The sequence below is a fragment of the Cnephaeus nilssonii genome (genome assembly GCF_951640355.1).
Source record: "Cnephaeus nilssonii genome assembly, chromosome: 4".
Taxonomy (NCBI): domain Eukaryota; kingdom Metazoa; phylum Chordata; class Mammalia; order Chiroptera; family Vespertilionidae; genus Cnephaeus; species Cnephaeus nilssonii.
In genome coordinates this window covers 58,927,456-58,948,755 of record NC_137075.1, presented here as the reverse complement: position 1 = coordinate 58,948,755, position 21,300 = coordinate 58,927,456, and the positions used below count along the sequence as shown (strand labels likewise).

The following is a 21,300-nucleotide window of genomic DNA, read 5'->3' as shown; positions in this document are numbered from 1 at the left end:
ATGACTGCTTTTGGGTTCATTGCATGTTAAGCAATTTTACCATGAGATGAACTACCAATAGAAATTTTAGTTAATACTTTAGAAACAGCTTTTTGTCCAGTATAATTAAATTTTCTTGAATATTCACTTATTTCAATTAGCCAATTTAAATTAATCTGAAAACTTGACTACTATTTTACTGTCAAATTTAATACTCTAACTCTTAGTTTACCCTGTAAATATTAATGCAAAGGATTATTTGCATCCTTGAGAAGATTCTGAGCATTCCTGGTGTTAGGCTGGATTTAGATATAGGGCAGCTGCTGTCAGCCAAGTCTCTGTTGCCTGGGTCCCGATCTGAGCTGGACAAGTGTCTGTTGGTCACCTGGGTCCCGGTCTGAGCTGCACAAGTCTCTGTTTGTTGCCTGTCTTAGGTTGTTCCTTCCTTGAGGATTCTTACCCGTCTCTGGCTAACCAGCCATCCTCCGGGGCCAAGCAGGGTGATGTGAGGTTCAGTTTTGTCTCCTTGGTAGCCTATGCCCCCGTGGCCTCCACTCCCAGTACCTGCCTTGGGATCCCCTCGCCTACTGGCGGGGCCTTGGCATTGATCACATATCTTGGGGAACCCAGGTTTCTTCTCCAGGGAGGGCCCCGCTCACGCCATTGTGCGAGCAACAGATCCATGGTATCAGCCACCACGAGGCTTCAATCTCAGCAGGAGCAGAGAGCTCAGGCAACAGCTGTGGGCAATTGGATTGTGAGAAGAGGGTCCCTCTTGGCAAAAAGAGCAAGAAGGGCCAATATAGAATGCTCAAGTGCCTTCCCAGGGCGCCTTCCACACAGTGGAAGGGATTAAATCCTTTCATGTCCTTTTTTTTTTTTTTTTTAAATTTCTGCCAAACATTCAAAGAATTAGTTTGTAAGTTTGTTTGGGATAAATGTACATTATGCTGTTATAAAATATTAAAAATTATAATGACATTGTAGAATAATATCATGTAAGGATATTCTTTGCTCTAAGTCATGGCAATTCAATTTCAAACTGGAAGAAATATTTAGTTACTTTGTTTTGCCCTTCTTAAAGAGGCCAAAACCTTCATAACATTTAAAGTATATTTATTAATTTTTATTTGATAAGGCTTTCCATTCAATTTCAAGTATATTCTGTTAAATTTAAAAAGATTTCTTTTAAGAAGAGAGAATAAATTTCTTGTATTACTCCGGGCCCTTGGAGCTTTCCAAGAATCATCTTTGTTAAGACCTTGACATTTTAACATGGTAAAAAACCATCAAACCCATATATGATTTAAAGATTATAATATTTTTTATAATTATCTTAATATATCAAATTTAAACTTTTAGAGCTGGCCAGTCAAATATTTAGCATTTTGTCATTTCAAAATATCTAAACCTTTAACTTTATTATTTATATAATTAAGCAAACTTCCAAAAAAAATTTTGCTGCTAAATGAGTTTGGAGGAAGTTTATAGCCATTCAAATGCGAATTACCACATTCCTTAGCATACTGGGAGAGTGGGCTTCCATATTGGATCTCCATGTGTCTCCCTTTCCCCACATCCTGCTTGCTTTAGGGGAAGCAACAGATCTGGCCGAATTTCTTCTCATGCTTAAAAGATAGACAGATCTTAACCCTTTGCACTCGCTTGCTTTTTTCTCGATTCCTTTATTCTAATGCTAACCATGTCAAGTCACACTCGACATCCAAGTGCAAAAGGTTAAATTTTTTCTTTCTTTTTCGCTTTCCAAAGTAATAACTAGCACCCAATTTGGCCAAGATTTGAATTTCTCTGCGAGTTCTTTTATAATTTTTAAACAAGGCCTTAAGTAATCTCATTGCAGGAGAGTGGATAGCCTTGCCCTCTCCTGCCACCTTTGAATTTCTCCGCACCAGAGGCAGCTTCAGCAGTGGAGTTTCATTTCTTATTACAGATTTTAAATTCCAAATACAAACTAAGATTTTAATTTGAACAAAAAAAACACATTCTTTAAGCATGCAAACCAAAAGTCTATAATAAAGTTTACTTTATATTTATAACCTAATTCTTCCCCATTAGCCTGGCTGAAAAAGACGTTCCCACCCTACTTACAGTTCACGACTCTGCAGCTGGCTGTGTGCTTTTGCGTGCGGTGAACTTCCCTCACCTTTTTCTGGTGAATTTTCCACACCTTTTCTCGGTGTAATTTTTTCCTTTCTTCGCTCTTAGGCGAAAAATATCTTCTCCTCCAGAAGCCCCACGTTGGGCGCCAGATGTGGGATCCCCTTTCCACATCCCACGTGGTTCAGGGTTCCGGTTCAGGGTTTGAGTTCTGGAGAAGGGCTGCACACAAATGAAAAGAGACTTGAAGAAATGTAATTTGGCGATATGGGGGGCCAGGCGGTAGTCCAACTCTAGTGGGAGAACTACTCACTGCTCTGGCCCTGCTATCCCTTTTATTGAGGCTATGGGGAAAACACCCATAGCGCTTAGGCAGGAAATAACAGAAATTTACATAGGACAAACAGAGGTGGAGGCTGCTTCAGCTAACAATGTCTCAACTAAAGGGTGAGTGGTTAGAGCAATTAATGTTGTTGACAGCCTTCCTGGCTTCCTGTCCACATCTCTCTATTAGTGAAACAGTAATTGGTTTCCGGCAATGGTGAGGTTGTTTTGTTTTTAAAATACATTTTTATTGATTTCAGAGATGGGGGGGGGGAGGGGGGAGAGAGAGAGAGAGAGAGAGAGAAACATAAATGATGAGAGAAAATCATTAATTAGTTGCCTCCTGCATGCCCCACCCTGGGAATCGAGCCTGGGCATGTGCTCTGACTGGGAATCCGAAGCATGACCTCCTGGTTCATAGGTCGATGCTCAACCTCTGAGCCAGCTGGTGGGCTGTTTTGTTTTTAAATGCATGTCCCCCAGAAGCTGGGGAGACCTGCTGTGATCTGGTTGTGTTCTCTTTCCCAATCTTAGTGCTGGCCATGTAAGTGTATTTACTTTGAGAAAGTTCATGGAGCTGTGGTTTGGTGCTTTACTGTATGTATCTGATACTTCAGGAATAGTTACCAACACCATAAACTATTTCTGTACATAGACAAGTATGTCTCCTGTTTTATTCCACAAAGCAGTGTTTTGGTTTTACCTATTGGCTTTTCTTAATTTTTATTTAAAAATAGATCATTGTGTTTCTGTGTCTACTCAGCATTTACTTACCTTTCTTATATAATAGTAAATCCTCAACTCTCTTAGATGCTTATACTGTATGTACTTAACCCCATACCATTCTCTTTTGTTTCCTGTTTTTCCCCACTTCTGTCTTCTCTGAACTGGCCATAATATGTATTTTAATGAATATTTAGTAGTTCTTAAATAGTTTATATTCCTCCTACTAGTTTTAAAAGTAGGTGAACTAATTTTTAATAGACTTTTATAAATTTGTCCTCTATTCTGCTACCTACTTACAAAGCTATAAGTTGTGGTTAGAGATTCACTGATTTTTCCTTCCCTTCTAACACAGCAGCCTTAAAAGAGCAGATTGTTTTCTATCTCACAGTCTAAAACAATTGTAAGATCTTTTCTAAAGGAGAGTCTACAGGCTTTCATTGTTCTTCTGATGAAAAACTTACATTTAATCAGATGACCTGAAAACCTTATTTTACTTCCCTGTTTATGTAACTGTGTATTCTGTTTGACAGCATGATTCTGGAACAGAGTGCACTCCAGGAGAATCTAAGAATTTGGGACAAAAAGAAAATGGCAATTACATCATGTATGCAAGAGCAACATCTGGGGACAAACTTAACAACAATAAATTCTCACTCTGTAGCATTAGAAATATAAGCCAAGTTCTTGAGAAGAAGAGAAACAACTGTTTTGTTGGTATGTATATTTTCCAAACATTTTATTATCAATATTTTCATACTTGAAATAATTATATGGTGAACACCTATGTACCTATCACCTATATTTTATGATTATTAACACTTTGCTGTATTTGCTTATCACATTTATCAATCTACCCATCCCTAGTCCATAATTTTTGTTGCAATTTAAAGAATACTTCACCCCTAAACAGTTCAGCATACATATCATTAGAGTTCAGTATTGTTTGTGATTCTTTTATTTCTTACATAAGCTAAGTGCACAGATCCTTAGTTCATACTTTGATGAGCTCTGACAAGTGCATTTACCTGTGTAACCTCTCAAGATACAGAGCATTTCTATCCCCCCAGAAAGTTCTTTTATTTCCCTTCCCAATCAATCGCTGCTCCCAGCACACACACAGAAGTAACCGCTATTCTGATTTATTTTGCTTGATTTACTTCATATAAATGGAATCATATAGTTTGTATACTTTTGCTCTCATTCAGCATAATATTTCGAGATTTATCATTACTATTTTATTGTTATTGCTGAGTAGTGTTGCATAGTATCACAGTTTGCTCATCCACTCTCCTACTGATTAACACCTGGGCTTTTCAGGTTTGGGCTAATATTAATTAAGCTGCTATGAAATGCCTTTTTTTCTTATTGTATCAAAATATAACACAAAATATGTATTTAAACTAATTTTAAGTGTACAACTCAATGGCATTAAGTATATTCACAGTGTTGTGCAATCATCACCATTATCCATTTCCAAACCTTTTCATCACTCCAAATAGAAATCCTGCAACCATTAAACAATAACTCCTGTTCCGCTCTCTCCTTAGCCCCTGGTCACCTCTCATATATTTTCTGCCTCTATGTATTGCCTATTCCAGATACTTCATATAAGTGGAATCATACAGTATTTGTATTTGTGTAATTCTGGCTTATTTCACTTAGCATAGTATTTTCAGTGTTCATCCAAGTTGTAGAATGTATCAGACACTTTGCATAATATTTTCAGAATTCATCCAAGTTGCAGCATGTATCCGATTGCCATATTTAAAAAAATTCTAAGCCTTAAAAATATTTTTTAAAAATTCTCACCCTAGGATATTTTTTCCCATTAATTTTTAGAGAGTAGAAGGGAGGGAGAGGGAAGGGAGGGAAGGTAGAAGGGTAAGAGGGAGGGAGAAAAAGAGAGAAATCGACGTAAGAGAGACACATTGATGATTGCCTCCTGCATGTGCCTCTAACCTGTAAACCAGGTACATGCTCTTGACTGGGAATCAAACCCATGACCCTTCGGTCCACAGGCTGAAATTCTAACCATTGAGCACACTGGCCAGTGCAGATTTGCATACTTTTTTGTGGCTGAATAATATTCCATTATATGGATATGACACATTTACCCATTTATCTATTATGCCTCTCTATGGCATTTAATATTCTAAATAATCTACCTTGCATTATGTTTTTTGGGGGGATTCTTGTCCTATTTCACAGAATTATAAATTACTTGAGGGCAAAATTGAGGCTGCTCATCTTGCATATAAAGAGTTCACAGAGATGGGTTTAAATATGACAGCAAAGGAGAAAGAATTGAGGAAGATTTCCATATAAACAGGGCCTTTTGATTTTTTAGCTGGATTTAAAATAAAATTGAGATATAAACATTGTGGCCTTCTGTTTTCAACCTTAATTTTATAGTTTAGATTCATATTCAGTTATAAGAAATAGCAGATTCCATGTACCCTTCACCCAATGGTAACAGCTTGCAAAACTGAATAGTAGAGAATCACGACCAGGATATTGACATTGATGCAATCCACAGATTATTCAGATTTCCCTAGTTTTTCTTGTTCTCATTTCTGTGTGTGAGTGTGTGTTTGGTTCTATACAGTTTTATAACATGAGTAGGTAATTATATGTATCCACCACCACAGTCAAGGTACAGAACAGCCTGTCACCACAAGGAACCCCCAGTGTTCCCTTTTATAGTCACACTCACCTTCCTCCTGCTGTCTCCTCACTTCCCCAGTAAGCTGTTCCCCATTTCTAAAATTTTGTCACTTCAGAAATCTATCTATATATATAAAAGTCTAAGCAACCGAATGACTGAATGACTGGTCAACTGGTCGCTATGACACACACTGACCACCAGGGGGCAGATGCTCAACGTAGGAGCTGTCCCCTGTTGGTCAGTGTGCTCCCACAGTGGAAGCGCCGCTCAGCTGACTGACGGCCGCCAGACACTGGGCTTACAGCTGGTGAGCACAGCTGCAGTGTCATGAGCCTCTCCTGCCTTCGCGGCAGCACACTACTGAGTGGCGGCGGCTGCGGCAGGCGCAGCAGGGCCGGAATGAGCGGGAGCTGCGTGGCGCCCAGCTGCCTGCCACTTTGTGTACTACTACATCCCTCAGGGGTGTCGGGGGTTGTGCCGAACCCGGCAGTCTGATGTCCCCCGAGGGTCCCGGGTTGCGAGAGGGCGCAGGCCAGGCTGAGGGACCCTCACCGGGCCTCTAGTATATATAAAAGCCTAAGTGACTGAACGACCGGTCGACTGGTCACTATGACACACACTGACCACCAGGGAGCAGATGTTCAACGCAGGAGCTGCCCACTGGTGATCAGTGTGCTCCCATGGCCAACTTGCCATGGTACCTCCTCCCGGCCAGCCTGCCCCAATTGGCCCTGATTGCCAGCCAGGCCAAGGGACCCACCCATGCACGAATTTGTGCACTGGGCCTCTACTGTTACATAATTGGAATCATATAACACATGTAAACTTTTGGGATTGGTTTTTTCATTCAGTATAATTCTCAGAGATTCATCCAAATTGTTGCCTGTATGAATAGTGTGTTCCTTTTTATTTCTGAATAGTGTTCTGTGGAATGTTTGTAGCACAGTTTGTTTAACTTGTTAAAGGACATCTGGGCTATTTTCAGTTCTTGGCGATTATGAATAAAATGGCTAGAAACATTCATATACAGGTTTTTTATGTCAACATCAATTTTTATTTCTAATCTAATTGATGGGTCATATAGTAATTATTTGTTTTTATTTATGTGAAACAGTCAAACTGTTTTCTAGAGTGGTTTTACTATTTTATTCTTTAAAAAATGTTATTGATTGATTTTTAGAGAGAGAGGAAAGAGGGGAAGAGAGAGAGAGGGGGGGGGTTGCTTTATTATTACAGTAGAGGCCTGGTGCATGAAATTTGTGCATGGGGCGGGGGGGTGTCCCTCAGCCCAGCCTGCACACTCTCCAATATGGGACCCCTTGAGGGATGTCTGACCGCCTGTTTAGGCCAGGATCGGGCTTAAACGGGCAGTTGGACATCCCTCTCACAATCCAGGACTGCTGGCTCCCAACTGCTCACCTGCCTCTGCCTGATTACCCCTAACTACTTCTGCCTGCCAGCCTGATCACCCCCTAACTACTCCCCTACCAGCCTGATCGACGTCTAACTGCTCCCTGGCTGGCCTGATTGCCCCTAACTGTCCCCCCTGCTGGCCTGGTCACCCCTAACTGCCCTCCCGTGCAGGCCTGGTCCCCACCCAACTGTCCTCCCCTGCTGATGTGGTCTCCCCGAACTGCCCTCCTCTGCCGGCCCGGTCACCCCTAACTGCCCTCCCTGTTTGCCTGATCGCCCACAACTGCCCTCCCCTGCAGACCTGGTCCCCCCCAACTGCCCTCCCCTGCAGGCCTGGGTCCCCCCAACTGCCCTCTCTTGCTGGCCTGGTCTCCCCCAACTGCCCTCCCCTGTTCACCCCCAACTGCCCTCCCCTGCAGTCCATCTTGTGGCATCCATCTTGTGTCCACATGGGGGCAGCCATCTTGTGTCTTGGAGTGATGGTCTATTTGCATATTACTCTTTTATTAGATAGGATTTATTTATGCATTCGTTGGTTGATTCTTGTATGTGCCCTCACTGCGTATTGAACCTGCAACCTTGGGTTATTGGGACGATGTTCTAACTAGTTACCTACCTGGCTAGGGAAGTGGTTTTACTATTTTACATTCCCACCAGCAGTATATAAGTGATCTAATTTCTTTGCATCCTTTCTAGCTTTTGGTATTTTTAGTAGTTTTATTTTATCCATTCAGATAGATATATAGTGATACCTCATTGTGGTTTTAAATTTTGTTTTTCTGATGACTAATGAATGATGTTGGACATCTTTTCATGTGAATATTTGGTGAAATGTCCATATTTCTTGGCCATTTCTAATTGTATTATTTTTTTGTTGAGTTTTGAGAGTTCTTTATACAGTCTAGATAGTTGTCATTTATCAGATAGTGATTTGCGAGTATTTTCTCCCAGTCTATAGCTCGTCATGTTATCTTTTTTCCCAGACCAAAAATTAAATTTGGTAAGTTCCAAATGATCAATATTTACTTTTATTGAATGGTTTTCTCTTTTAAAGCCTTCTTTTTCTTTTAAAAGTGTAGATTAAAATTACACTGATGTTGTCATTTTTTTTATTATTACCAATTTAGCTTTTCTAAAACTTTTAACATGGAAGTGCTGCATACATTCTTGATTTTTCAACTGGGTTTTCACAGTAAACTTTCTGGTTGGATTTGAGTTTTAAAAATGAGCATATTGCTTTGCAGGTGTTAAGGGAAGGAAATTTGTTTCTTATAATGAAATACGTACCTATTATAATTTTTGCACTTAAATAGCACCTTTTCTGTGTTTAAGCTGTTAGCAAGTAGCTGATTGAAGTAATATTTCTATGTGAGTTGTAAATTAATGTAGTGAATGTATCATAGGCTTTCTAACTTTATCATTTTTCCTTTCTTAATTATATGTCACATGAATTATAACTGATTATTACTAGGCTTTAGAAAAATCATTATTGTTTACTTAGCATATATATATATATATATGCGCATGTATCTACTTTTATAAAACAAAGGGATGATATAAAATGAAAGAGGGATAGAAATTTAATTATTGCTAAGATTCCCTTTAATATTCAATGTGGTTAAAGATAGGAATGAACTTTATGAATATAAACCTAGATTTCTAGATATTTCTCATGTTGAGTTCCTGCATTTTAGATGTGTTCCCTTCTACTTACTCATTTCTCCATTTGAAGCCTGTATACCACTGTTTTCCACATTGATTTGGTGTAGAAAGAAAAGAGCACCAGATTTTAGATCTAGACCTAAGTTTAGTCTTTTGCCCATACTGGGGTATATGGATTCCTGCAAATCACAAACTCTGGAAGTTGGTTTTCTTTTCAGTAAAGTGACATTTGATTCTTATCATTTCCCTGCAGGTGCTGATGTTCTGTAATTTTATGATCTTACAAAGAGTAGCATTCTTGTTCTAATTTTAACCTCACTGACAAAATCAAATAACTTGAAAAGAGATCCTAAAATTTTTTCCAAAAAATTTATTCACTATGCTTAGGCTAGGCAGTATTACCTTAATGAGCCAAGATATTTGACCTAATACTAATAGGCTCTGTGGAAATACAAAAGATATAAATAATACATGGTTCTTCCTTTAAGGAACTTGGTCTAGCTGAGAAGCAAAACTAAAGTAAATTTAAAAATAATTACTTATAGAATACTAGAGGCCCAGTGCATGAAATCCATGCACTCAGGGGTGGGGGTGTCCTCAGCCTGGCCTGTGGCCTCTTGCAGTCTGGGAGCCCTCGGGGGATGTCTGACTGACGGCTTAGGCCCACTATAAGCCGGCAATCAGACATCCTTAGCACTGCCGCTGAGACGGGAGAGGCTCCAACCACTGCCACTGCACTCACCAGCCGTGAGCCTGGCTTCTGACTGAGCGGCACTCCCCCCGTGGGAGCACACTGACCACCAGGGGGCAGTTCCTGTGTTGAGTGTCTGCCCCCTGGTGGTCAGTGTGCATCATAGCAACTGGTTGTTCAGCTGTTTGGTTGATTTGCATATTAGCCTTTTATTACATAGGAAGATACAACCAGCCAAATAAAATGTGGGAAATTCCACAGAACAAAATGACCAATTTCTTTAACGAATAAAGCATGTAAAAAAAAGGAGCAAATCTGCTATATATTAAAAGAACTAAAGACACATGTCAACCAAAAGCATTCATCAGGAGAGGGTGTGGGGGAGCCTTTTGTAGAACTTGGTTCATATAAACCAGTTGTAAAGAGATAGTTGAGTAAAACTATACATGGATTGGCAATTAGATGCTATTAAGCATATGGTTAATTTTGTCAGGTATGATAATGGTATTATAGTTAGATTTTTAAAAGAAAAAACTTTTATCTTAGATTCATCCTGGAGAATTTACAATAGGGGTAGGGAATGTCTCACTCCAGGGCCATATAAGGCCTGCAAAATCATTTGGTCTGACCCTGCCAAGGCATTAGGGGTGAATTGGCCAAATATAGCAGGCTAATTTTTAAGTTGATAATTTTGTATGGCCTGTGAAAAAGGTTCCCCACCCCTTATTTACAAGAACAAATGAGTATGCTGGTGGAGTTGTTTATTAATAGTTGTTAAAGCTGAGTGATTGGTATGTAGGAGTTTATTGTACCTATTCTATTACTGCTTCTATGTAGGTTTGAAATTTTCTGTCTAACAAAAAAAGTTTAATTTGTTTCTGGTTGATAAAACACTAACTTAATTTGTATCTGTGTAATATAAATAGTGCTGTCATTGCTCAGTGATAAGGCCTAAATAGGATGTTACCACTTCTAGAAGGGACCTAAGAAGAGACTGTCAGGCCAAATCCCCTCACTATACAGATGAAGAAACTGAGGCCCAAAAAAGGGGAAGCAAATTGCCCAGACCATATTGCTAGTTAATGACTGAACCACTGTTAGTAATAGGTCTCTTAATTTCCACATTTCTAGGTTCTTCTACCTTTCTTGTCAAAGTTTTCCTATCTCTAAAGAGTTTGTGAATTTTAAATCAAATTAATGTGTGCATACAATGTTTACTTTGTCTTGTTTATTTTCCTCAGAATCTGGCCAACCTATTTGTGGAAATGGAATGGTAGAGCAAGGTGAAGAATGTGATTGTGGCTATAGTGACCAGTGTAAAGATGAGTGCTGCTATGATGCAAACCAGCCAGAAGGGAGAAAATGCAAGCTAAAACCTGGAAAACAGTGCAGGTGCCTTGCTAATTCCAGTCATGTTTATGTTCCTATAACGTCACCTGAAGGCAGTTATGGAAAATTTAAAACAAATTAAGAGATGCATATGGTTTTGAAACTTAATCTTTATTTGTTGTTGTTTGGCTTTATTCATGTGTTTTTCCCCCCCACAATCTATACTAATAAAAGGGTAATATGCTAATTAGACCAGATAGACCAGACGTCTTCTGGATGTCCTTTGGACAAAGCCACAATGGCTGCAAGGGCTGAGGAGGGCCAGCAGCCGTGGTGGCCAGCAGTGGCAGCAGTAGCAGGGTAATTGGGGTGGTACCTTCCCCTGATCGGCCTGATTGCCTCCCGCAGAGGGAGGCCAGACTGCGGCTTAGGCCCGCTCCCTGGGCCTAAGTAGGACATCCCCTGAGGGCTCCTGGACTGTGAGAGGGGGGCAGGCCAGGCTGAGGGAACCTCCCCACACTCCAGTGTACAAATTTTCATGCACCAGGCCTCTAGTATATCTACACTAATAAAAGAGTAACATGTTAATTGACCATACCTTTGTGATGCCCACCAGCCAATCAGGAGTGAGTATGCAAATTAACCCAACAAAGATGGCGGGTTAATTTGCATACACAGGCTCCAAGCGGCGGGGGGTGGGGCGGGATGCTTGCGTTGTCACCATAGTGACGACAGAGGCGTTCCGCACCACCCCAGGCAAGCCTCCGGGCCAAAGCGAAAAGGAATTTCTGGCCAGAGCGAAGGTGGTGCCTGCAGCCAGGGGAAGGAAGGCCCATTCTTGCACTAATCTTCATGCATCGGGCCTTTAGTATATATATTTTTTCTACTCCGTAGCATTGGTTAGTGCACTGTTGTTGGCAGATTGAACTACATGTAATTGTAATTTGTGTGGTGGGTGTTAAAAAAAGGACATGCAGAAGATGCTCAATAAAATACATTTTATTTAGTTTTTAACTTTAAAAATATTATCATCCATTTTTATAGAATCTTAATTTTAAATATTTAAGTAATATGGATTCCATATAATCTTTTTAAAAAATATATTTTATTGATTTCAGAGAGGAAGGGAAAAGGAGAGAGAGATAGAAACATCAATGATGAGAGAGAATCATTGATTGGCTATCCCCTGCACGCCCTCTACTGGGAATCAAGTCTGCAACCTGGGCATGTGCCCTGAATGGGAATCAAATCCTGACCTCCTGGTTCATGGGTCGATGCTCAACCACTGAGCCATATCAGCTGGTGGATTTCATACACTCTAATAACTTAGTATCATATAATTGTTTCACTTGTCAAATTACTTTGCTAGTAATTGACATAAGCAATAGAATATTGTTTATGCAATACTGGTTTGTTTTTCCTACTTTGATTTTAGCATATAAATGTGAGGAAATTGATAAATTGACTAATGTATGATGTAATTATGAAGAACACGGATAACTTGCCTAATACTAAATCCATTTTTTATTATAGCCTTTCACTAATGACAAATAGAATAAGAATGCTTGCTTATAAAAATGAGACAATCACTTTTCTATACTTATTAGAACATTGAAATTTAGTAGTCTCTTATTTCAATATTTGAAGTTGTATATCAATAACATAACATTTAAAAGATAAGATTTATATTTAAAAAATTAGGACCATATCTATATATATAAGAAATATCCTAGCAATTTTCTTTAATCATTTAATGTTTCTTCTAGTCCAAGCCAAGGTCCCTGTTGTACAGCACAGTGTACATTCAAGACAAAAACTGAAAAGTGTCGGGATGATTCAGACTGTGCAAAAGAAGGAATATGTAATGGCATTACAGCTCTCTGCCCAGCATCTGACCCTAAACCAAACTTTACAGACTGTAATAGGCATACACAAGTATGCATTAATGGGGTAAGCATTTGATGTATATATTTTTAATTTAGTTTTATAAAACCTGCTTTATCAGAATAGTTGTTGACACTTAAAGCTGCGTAGTTAAATTAATCTCAGTTCCTGTTTCAGTATCTATTTCCCCACAAAGTCAAAATGTATTATATGGTTGATGGCATCCTATTAGTTACTGAGTTGCCTTTTACCTTTCCACTGTGTGTGTTTGGTATTCTCTAGAGCCGTGGTCAGCAAACTGTGGCTCGCGAGCCACATGCGGCTCTTTGGCCCCTTGAGTGTGGCTCTTCCACAAAATACCACGGCCTGGGGAGTGTATTTTGAAGAAGTGGCGTTAGAAGAAGTTTAAGTTTAAAAAATTTGGCTCTCAAAAGAAATTTCAATCATACTGTTTTTTTAAAAATATATTTTATTGATTTTTTACAGAGAGGAAGGGAGAGGGATAGAGAGTTAGAAACATTGATGAGAGAGAAACATCGATCAGCTGCCTCCTGCACACTCCCTACTGGGTATGTGCCCACATACCCAGTACGACGATTGAAATTTCTTTTGAGAGCCAAATTTTTTAAACTTAAACCTCTTCTAATGCCACTTCTTCAAAATAGACTCCCCAGGCCGTGGTATTTTGTGGAAGAGCCACACTCAAGGGGCCAAGGTACATGTCCTTGACTGGAATCAAACCTGGGACCCTTGAGTCCGCAGGCCGATGCTCTATCCACTGAGCCAAACCAGTTAGGGCACAATCGTTGTACTGTTGATATTTGGCTCTGTTGACTAATGAGTTTGCCGACCACTGCTCTAGAGAAAAATAGTTATACAACTAGTCATGTGACTTTGTGCTACTTTTAAGTTTTATAAATTAATATCTTTTTAATAGCCTAAATAAAAGGATATAAAGCCTTTGAAGCTTTCTTGACTAAATGGTTACTTCCTTCTACATGAGGAAAATTTAATTTTTCTCTTCTTATAAAGGAGCCATAATAACTAACATAAAATTGATGTTCATCTATTCTCTCTTGCTATTTTTGCTTTATAAAGATCTTGATATTTTAAGTTGCTATTTCTTTAAAAGATTTCTTACCTTATTTGCACTTATTCTTTTTCAAATTTGTTTATATTATCTGTTTCTGATACTAATTTATGCTTTTTTCCCCAGCTTATATTTCTACTTAATTATTTTACCATTGGAGGTTTATATCTGCCTATTACTGTGCACAATAGGCTTGACTATTTAGTGATTAAATAATTGATTTTCTATTTTCCTTTCAGCAATGTGCAGGCTCTATCTGTGAGAAATACGGCTTGGAGGAGTGTACCTGTGCCAGTTCTGATAGCAAAGATGATAAGGAATTATGCCATGTCTGCTGTATGAAGAAGAGTAAGGCTTTTGAAATACTAGAAGAGTATAAAATTTGCTTTGAAAATCTTATTTTCTCTTCTATTTTAAGTGTTAAACTCTGACATATACTTTGCACAGATAATTTCAGCTAACCTGATCCTCTTAAGAATAACTTTAGATGTAGCATAGCATTGTGTTTTAGTATTAGGTCCCTATAGTGTTTTCAAAACGGTAAACTAGGCAAAAACCTGCCAGCTTTATGGCAATCCTATCTAATACAGAGGGAATATGCTAATTGACCCTCACACCCTCACAAAGATGGTGGCACCCACAGTCAATAAGAGGGAATATGCTAATTGACTGCCACGCCTGCAACATGGTGGTGCCCATAGCCACAAGATGTTCCCTATAAGTTGTTTGCCTCATTTGTGTTACCGCTCTGCACGCCTGCCTGCAGAGTCCCCCAGTCCCCTCAACCCCCCAGCCGTCCAGGGCTGGCCCAAGGTGCAGGCAAGCCTCAGATGTCAGCTGCCCAGCCACCCAGGGCCGGCCTGAGGGATGACCAAATGACCAATCAGCAGGCTGCGTGGGGCGACCAGGCTGGCAGCGGGGTTAGTGAGGAACGACCAAACGACTGAACAGCAGACTGCGTGGGGCGACCAAGCTGGTGGTCGCGGGGGGAGGGGGCAGCGTGAGGGGTGACCAGGCCGGCAGGAGGGTGTTGGGGGTGACCAGGCTGGCAGGGGGGCACAGTTAGGGGCGACTAGGCCTGCAGGAAGGGGTAGTTACGGGTGACCAGGCAGGCAGGCAGGTGAGTGATTAGGAGCCAGCCATCCAGAACATCCCTCGAGGGGTCCTGGATTGGAGAGAGTGCAGGCTGGGCTGAGGGGCTTCTCCCCCTGCCCCCCCATGCACGAATTTTGTGCACCAGGCCTCTAGTAATTAATGTAAACACTGTTAGAAGATTTTAAAGCTATTGTAGGCACTAAGTAAAGAGTTGCTGGTTGTTTACTTATATTGTAACATTTAAGGTGAATTGCCAGTAGTGTTATCTAGCCTCACTAATGAAAGTCTTTGTAACATGTCATGGTAATGATTTTATGCAGTTTCTTCCTCCTCCCTTTCTCCCCAACTAGCCCCCTAGAAAATCTGATCTTCAATTTATATTTGGTACTTCTTTTCCAGTGGACCTATCAACTTGTGCCAGTACTGGGTCTGTGCAATGGAGCAAGCATTTCATGGGTCGAACCATCACCCTGCAACCTGGATCCCCTTGCAATGATTTTAGAGGCTACTGTGATGTTTTCATGCGGTGCAGATTAGTAGATGCTGATGGTCCTTTAGCTAGGCTTAAAAAAGCAATTTTTAGTCCAGAGCTCTATGAAAACATTGCTGAATGGATTGTGGTAAGTTGTTTTTATTTATAAAGAATCCTTATCTTAAAATGTTTTGATCATAATTTTACTTGGTCAGAGGTCACCAATGTTATGAGAAAATCACTTTTCTGTTTATACTGGAATTACTTTATCTCAAGAATGATTTTTAAATTTCAAATATTCCTGGGTATTAATTTCTTCTCAAGTGATCAGAATCTCTGCATGTGTATTGTTCATAGGTGATGGGAGTCATTCTGTTTTACTCTGCTCCCTAGTTCGTGTCCTGATGGGTTACTTCCTGCTTTGGTCCATATGCTTAGGGCATTTTCATGGGAGTTTTCCCTCTAGTTGTTTTGGAAAGCCCTGCTTGCTTTTTATACTTCTCCCTTGTCTCAATAATACAGATAGTCAGCTGCGGGTTCTACTTTGCTGAACAGGAGAGATGAAAGAGAAATTGGTGATTTTCTGAAGTTTTTTTCTGGTGTTTCAATATAATTTCTGGGTCTTCATCTTGTCCGTGATAGGAATGTTGAACAGGGTAAGATCAGATACAGAGCCTTTTGCAGATTTGTTAATGATTATGGATGTTCATTCCAACATAAATCCACTGAACTGTATTATTTTTAAGCCCACATTTCTCTAAGTTGTACAGATGTTAAATTACCTGAAATTTTCTTAGAAGATTTCTGAGAATGACTATCTTAAGTCACTTAAATATTCATGTTTCTAAATGATTATATTAAAATATAAGTAGAAAGCTTGCAAGTGATGTACTTGATAATGTGCTATACCCAAACTGAAAGAGTTTGCTTTCGAAATTGACTTAGAACTCAGCTCTTCCTCTTTCCCCCCTTTTCCAATTATTCCTCACCTTTTGTGTGTTTGTGTTCAGGACTGAATATGCCTCAAAAGCACACCAAAACGTTGTTTGTGTGGATTGTCCCTATTTTGGGTATTCTTAGAATAATAACATTCTACAATAACAAATTTGGAATTCTCCAGCATTAAATGGTGTTTATTACACATAGAAAGAGTAATATGTGGTTTTTAGATATGTGATGATTATGTGGTGGGGGGATCATTGAAGTTGGAATTAGGAGACTTAGAAATTAAACCAAATAATTGGGCAATTCTTTTAACTTAGTTATCTTTTTTAAAAAAAATATTTTTATTGGTTTCAGAGAGGAAGGGAGAGGGAGAGAGAAAGAGAGAGAGAGACAGAAACATCAATGATGAGAGAGAGTCATTGATTGGTTGCTTCCTGCCTGCCTCCTACTGGGGATAGAGCCCACAACACGGGCATGTGCCCTTGACCGGAATCAAACCTGGGACCCTCCAGGCCACAGGCCGACGCTTTGTCCACTGAGCCAAACCATCTAGAGCTAACTTAGGTATCTTTAAAACATAAATATATTACTCATTTTTGTATTCCTGCACTTGATGCATAATAGGTGTTCAGAAAATATCAGGTAAAGTAAAGGTGCCTTGTGATACTTTGGAGAAGTGGAATGAGACAGGTTTTGGAATTACATAAGATTCAGATCATCTTTCTGGCCTTTGTTAGTTCTGTGACTTCAAGTATCTTTCTTTTCTTGGCCTTATACTTTCCTATTTTCAATTCAGATCCAATTCTTTTTTCAGATTACCTCTATTAAGAATAAGATGAGCCTGGCTCCCCAGTTCAATTCCCGGTCAGGGCACATGCCTGGGTTGCAGGCTTAATCCCCTTTATGGGGTGTGCAGGAGGTAGCTGGTTCATGTTTCTCTCTCATTATTGATGTTTCTATCTCTCTCCCTCTCCCTTCCTCTCTCTCTAGAAAATCAATAAAAACATATTTAAAAAAAATAAGTTGTGATCTAGTATACTTAACTACTATAGAGGACTATGTTCTGAAAAGAAATCTAATAATGGTGATCTCAGAGTTATGTTCCACAAAGTATATGTTGTGCCAGATATTTTAGGTTTTCTAGATAAGCTATTATGTAATCTAAAAATAATATTTTTTTACTTTTCTTCATTACCTTTAATCTTGACTCAATTTTATTTAGAATTTCAAAAACTCATTCATTTATTCCTATTAAGATATTTAATAGAAATGATCTTTTTATTTAAAGTATTTTCTTTTTGTTGTTAATCCTCACCCAAGGATATTTTCCCATTGATTTTTAGAGAGAATGGAAGGGAGGGGGAAAGACTCAGAGTGAGAAACATCAATGTGAGAAAGACACATCAATTGGTTGCCTCCCTCATGCACCCCAACCAAAGCCAGAGATTGAGTCTGGAACCGAGGACTATGTGCCTTTGACCGGAACCAAACCTGAGACCCTTCAGTTCTCTGGCTGACAATCTACCTACTGAGCCAAATCGCCCAGGGCTATTTAAAGTATTTTTAAAACCTTTTTTCATTTTTAGATTTGAGGATTTAGTGAAATGCTGCTTACAATGAATTAGCAATGTGAAGTACTTTCTTGTGCTCTGGAACTCATTAAGCAAGCACTTTTAGGTTTCTATAAGTTTGCCTTGAAAGTAGAATGCTTTTATTTTATTTCATTGTTGATATTCACATGAACATTTTTGGATAGCATGGTCCATAATGCCTGAATGGTACCACTAGGCTGTGGCTGCATTTGTGGGCATTAACCATGTCAAACATAAGATAGCAAACTTCTAGTTCCCTGTAAGTTGTTTGTCTCATTTGTGTTACCTGCAGAGTTTACTTGCATAGCAGAGTTTTTTTTTTTACATTAATAGCTCATGCTTTGGTCTTTCATCATGTCCAGAAAGTAGCCTTTCAGTTATTCATATGGGACAGTGGTTGGCAAACTGCAGCTCGCGAGCCACTTGCGGCTCTTTGGCCCCTGTGTGTGGCTCTTCCACAAAATACCACAGCCTGGGTGAGTCTATTTTGAAGAAGTGGCATTAGAAGAAGTTTAAGTTTAAAAAATTAGGCTCTCAAACGAAATTTCAATCGTTGTCCTGTTGATATTTGGCTCTGTTGACTAATGAGTTTGCCACCCACTGATATGGGATGCTCTGGTGTAAGAAGGTATGAAAGAAATTGGGTTAGTTTCACTCACTTTTCTTTTCAGTGGTCCCTGGTAGCTTTTTGTCTCCTTTCTGTTATATATTGTTGCATCTTTTCTCCTCGTGTAGGGTAGGTAGAGTAGGAAGAATCTTAGTAGTTTAATATGAGTTACTGATTGCTACTGGTATCATGGAAATGATGGACTTTTACTTTGTTTTCGAACAGTGTTTTGAATATATTTCTCAAAAATATGTTTATTTCTTTTTTTAAAAAAAATTCTTTATTGTTGAAAGTATTACATAGGTCCCTTTTCCCCCCATTGTCCTCTCCCAGCCTGTCCCCACCCCCCAGTCCCGCCTTTACTTCCCCCACCCCCTATTGTCTGTGTCCATTGGTTATGCTTCTATGCATACAATTTCTTTGGTTGATCTCTTACCCTCCTACTTCCCCCTCCTGCCAACCATCCCCTGCCATCCCTCTGAAGTTGGATGGTCTATTCCATGCTTCTGTGTCTCTGGATCTATTTTTGTTCATCCGTTTATGTTGTTCATTATAATCCACAAATGAGTGAGATCGTGTGATAATTATCTTTCTCTGGCTGGGTTATTTCGCTTAGCATAATGCTCTCCAGGTCCATCCATGCTGTTGTAAATGGTAAGAATTCTTTTTTCTTTTTTTACAGTTGCGTAGTATTCCATTGTGTATCAGTATCACCATTTTTTAATCCACTCATCTGCTGATGGGCAATTAGGCTGTTTCCAAATCTTAGCTATGGTAAATTGCACTGCTATGAATATAGGGGTGCATATGTTCTTTCTCATTGGTGTTTCTGATTTCTTGGGAGGGATATATTCCTGGAAATGGGATTACTGGGTCAAATGGAAGTTTCATTTTTAATTTTTTTTAGGAAACTCCATACTGTTTTCCACAGAGGCTGCACCAGTCTGCATTCCCACCAGCAGTGCACGAGGGTTCCCTTTTCTCCACATCCTCGCCAGCACTTGTTTGTTGATCAGTTGATGATAGCCATTCTTACAGGTGTGAAGTGGTACCGCATTGTTGTTTTGATTTGCATCTCTCAGATGATTAGTGATTTTGAGCATTTTTTCATATGCCTCTTGGCCTCATTTCAAGAAGTGTTTATTTAGGTCCTATGCCCATTTTTTAAATTTGTTTACTACATTTCTTGAATGCCTATTGTGTATCTCTATCTGTCCAGTAGATAATGCTAAAATCCTTTGGATTTATCAAGGAGTTATCAAGTTCTTGAAAAGTTTGAGAGTATTCACCAGTAAATCTATTGAGACCCTGTATTATTATCTCCTTTTCTTTAAATGGGGGTTCGAGGGCATTGGTAATTTTTTTTCAGTTTCTTCCAGAGTTATTGATATGTTCAGATTTTCTACATGTTTTGAGTTGTTTGATATAAAAACCATCTTTGACCTTGATTTTTTTTTTCAGATTTCATTGTAGTTTCATTTTTTTTTTCTGATTCATTGTAGTTTCCTCTCCCTTTTAAAATAATTGCTTATTTGTGGCTTTTTGAATTTTTAATTTGTTCAGATTTATACAAGTTGGACTTTTAGAATTTTTGTTTTGATAGTAACCAAAACAAAATTTGAGAGATTTCTGCTCTCATATTTTACTATACTTATATGAAATTAAGTATTAGTATCTGGTATTCTTTATGAAAGATTTAGAGCAGTGTTTCCAATTGCTTCATAGAATACTAGATCCGTGGGTTTAGTGGTCAAATTAATCTGGAAAACAGATTATTATATCCCCTCTTATAGATTTGTGAGAATATTGTTAGAAATAATGCAATAAAAAAACTTTTTAACTTTGTTTTCAAACTTACCTGATCCCAGAAATCTTTATTCATGTAAGGCTTATTAAACCTTAAATATACTAAGAAGTCACTTGGGGGAATATTAAGAGCAGTAGATCTCATTCTTGGTTGTACATGAGAATCACCTTAGGGCTTAGACCCATTAATTCAGAATCTTTTGGGATGGGGCGTTAAGTATTTCTGATGAGGAGCCAGGATTGAGAACCATTCATCTAAACAGGGGTTGGCAAACTGTGGCTCTTGAGCCAAATTGAGCCCACTGCCTGTTTTTGTATGGTTCACAAGCTAAAAATGGTTTAACTTTTTAAAATATTTATTAAAAAATCAAAAGAAATTATCAAAATAATATGCTTTTGAAAAATATTTGAAATTCAGATTTCAGTGTCCATAAATAATTTATTGGAACATGGCCACACCATTTGGTTACATATGGTCTATGGCTTCTTTTGCACTTTGAATAGTTGCAAAAGAGACTATAATGGCCCAACAAAGCTTAAAATATTTATTTACTTGGCCTTTTATAGGAAACTAGTAGACCTGTGCAAGAATCTGTGTACCAGTAGCTCACCCGTAGCTCGCTGCTACCCTCTAGTAGCTCTCTGCCTGCTGCCCTGCCCTCCTGTAGCTCCCCCCGCCCCCCCCCCCCCCCCCCCCCCCCCCCGCCCAATAGCTTGCTGCCCTGCCATCCACTTGTAGCTCGCTGCTCCACCCCCCTGCTGATCCGTGATCCGGTTGTTACATAGTCGGTCATTATGCTTCATGGCATAACAACCATTTGCATATTACATCTTTATTATGTAGGATGTTTGCCAACCTCTGACCTGGAGCAGAGGATCCAGAGTTTAGTCCCCTGACCAGC

The 21,300-nt window shown here is 39.2% G+C and overlaps 1 protein-coding gene across 1 annotated transcript in view; it reads left to right on the top strand.

Moving 5' to 3' along the window:
* The window catches only part of ADAM10 (ADAM metallopeptidase domain 10), a 153,276-nt gene that overhangs the window by 115,938 nt on the left and 16,038 nt on the right, over nt 1-21,300 (top strand). Inside the window, exons 10-14 of the mRNA XM_079768185.1 lie at nt 3,678-3,861; nt 10,820-10,970; nt 12,674-12,857; nt 14,121-14,229; nt 15,376-15,596. Coding sequence (XP_079624311.1) covers nt 3,678-3,861; nt 10,820-10,970; nt 12,674-12,857; nt 14,121-14,229; nt 15,376-15,596 — 849 coding nt within the window. The remainder of the gene's footprint in view (nt 1-3,677; nt 3,862-10,819; nt 10,971-12,673; nt 12,858-14,120; nt 14,230-15,375; nt 15,597-21,300) is intronic.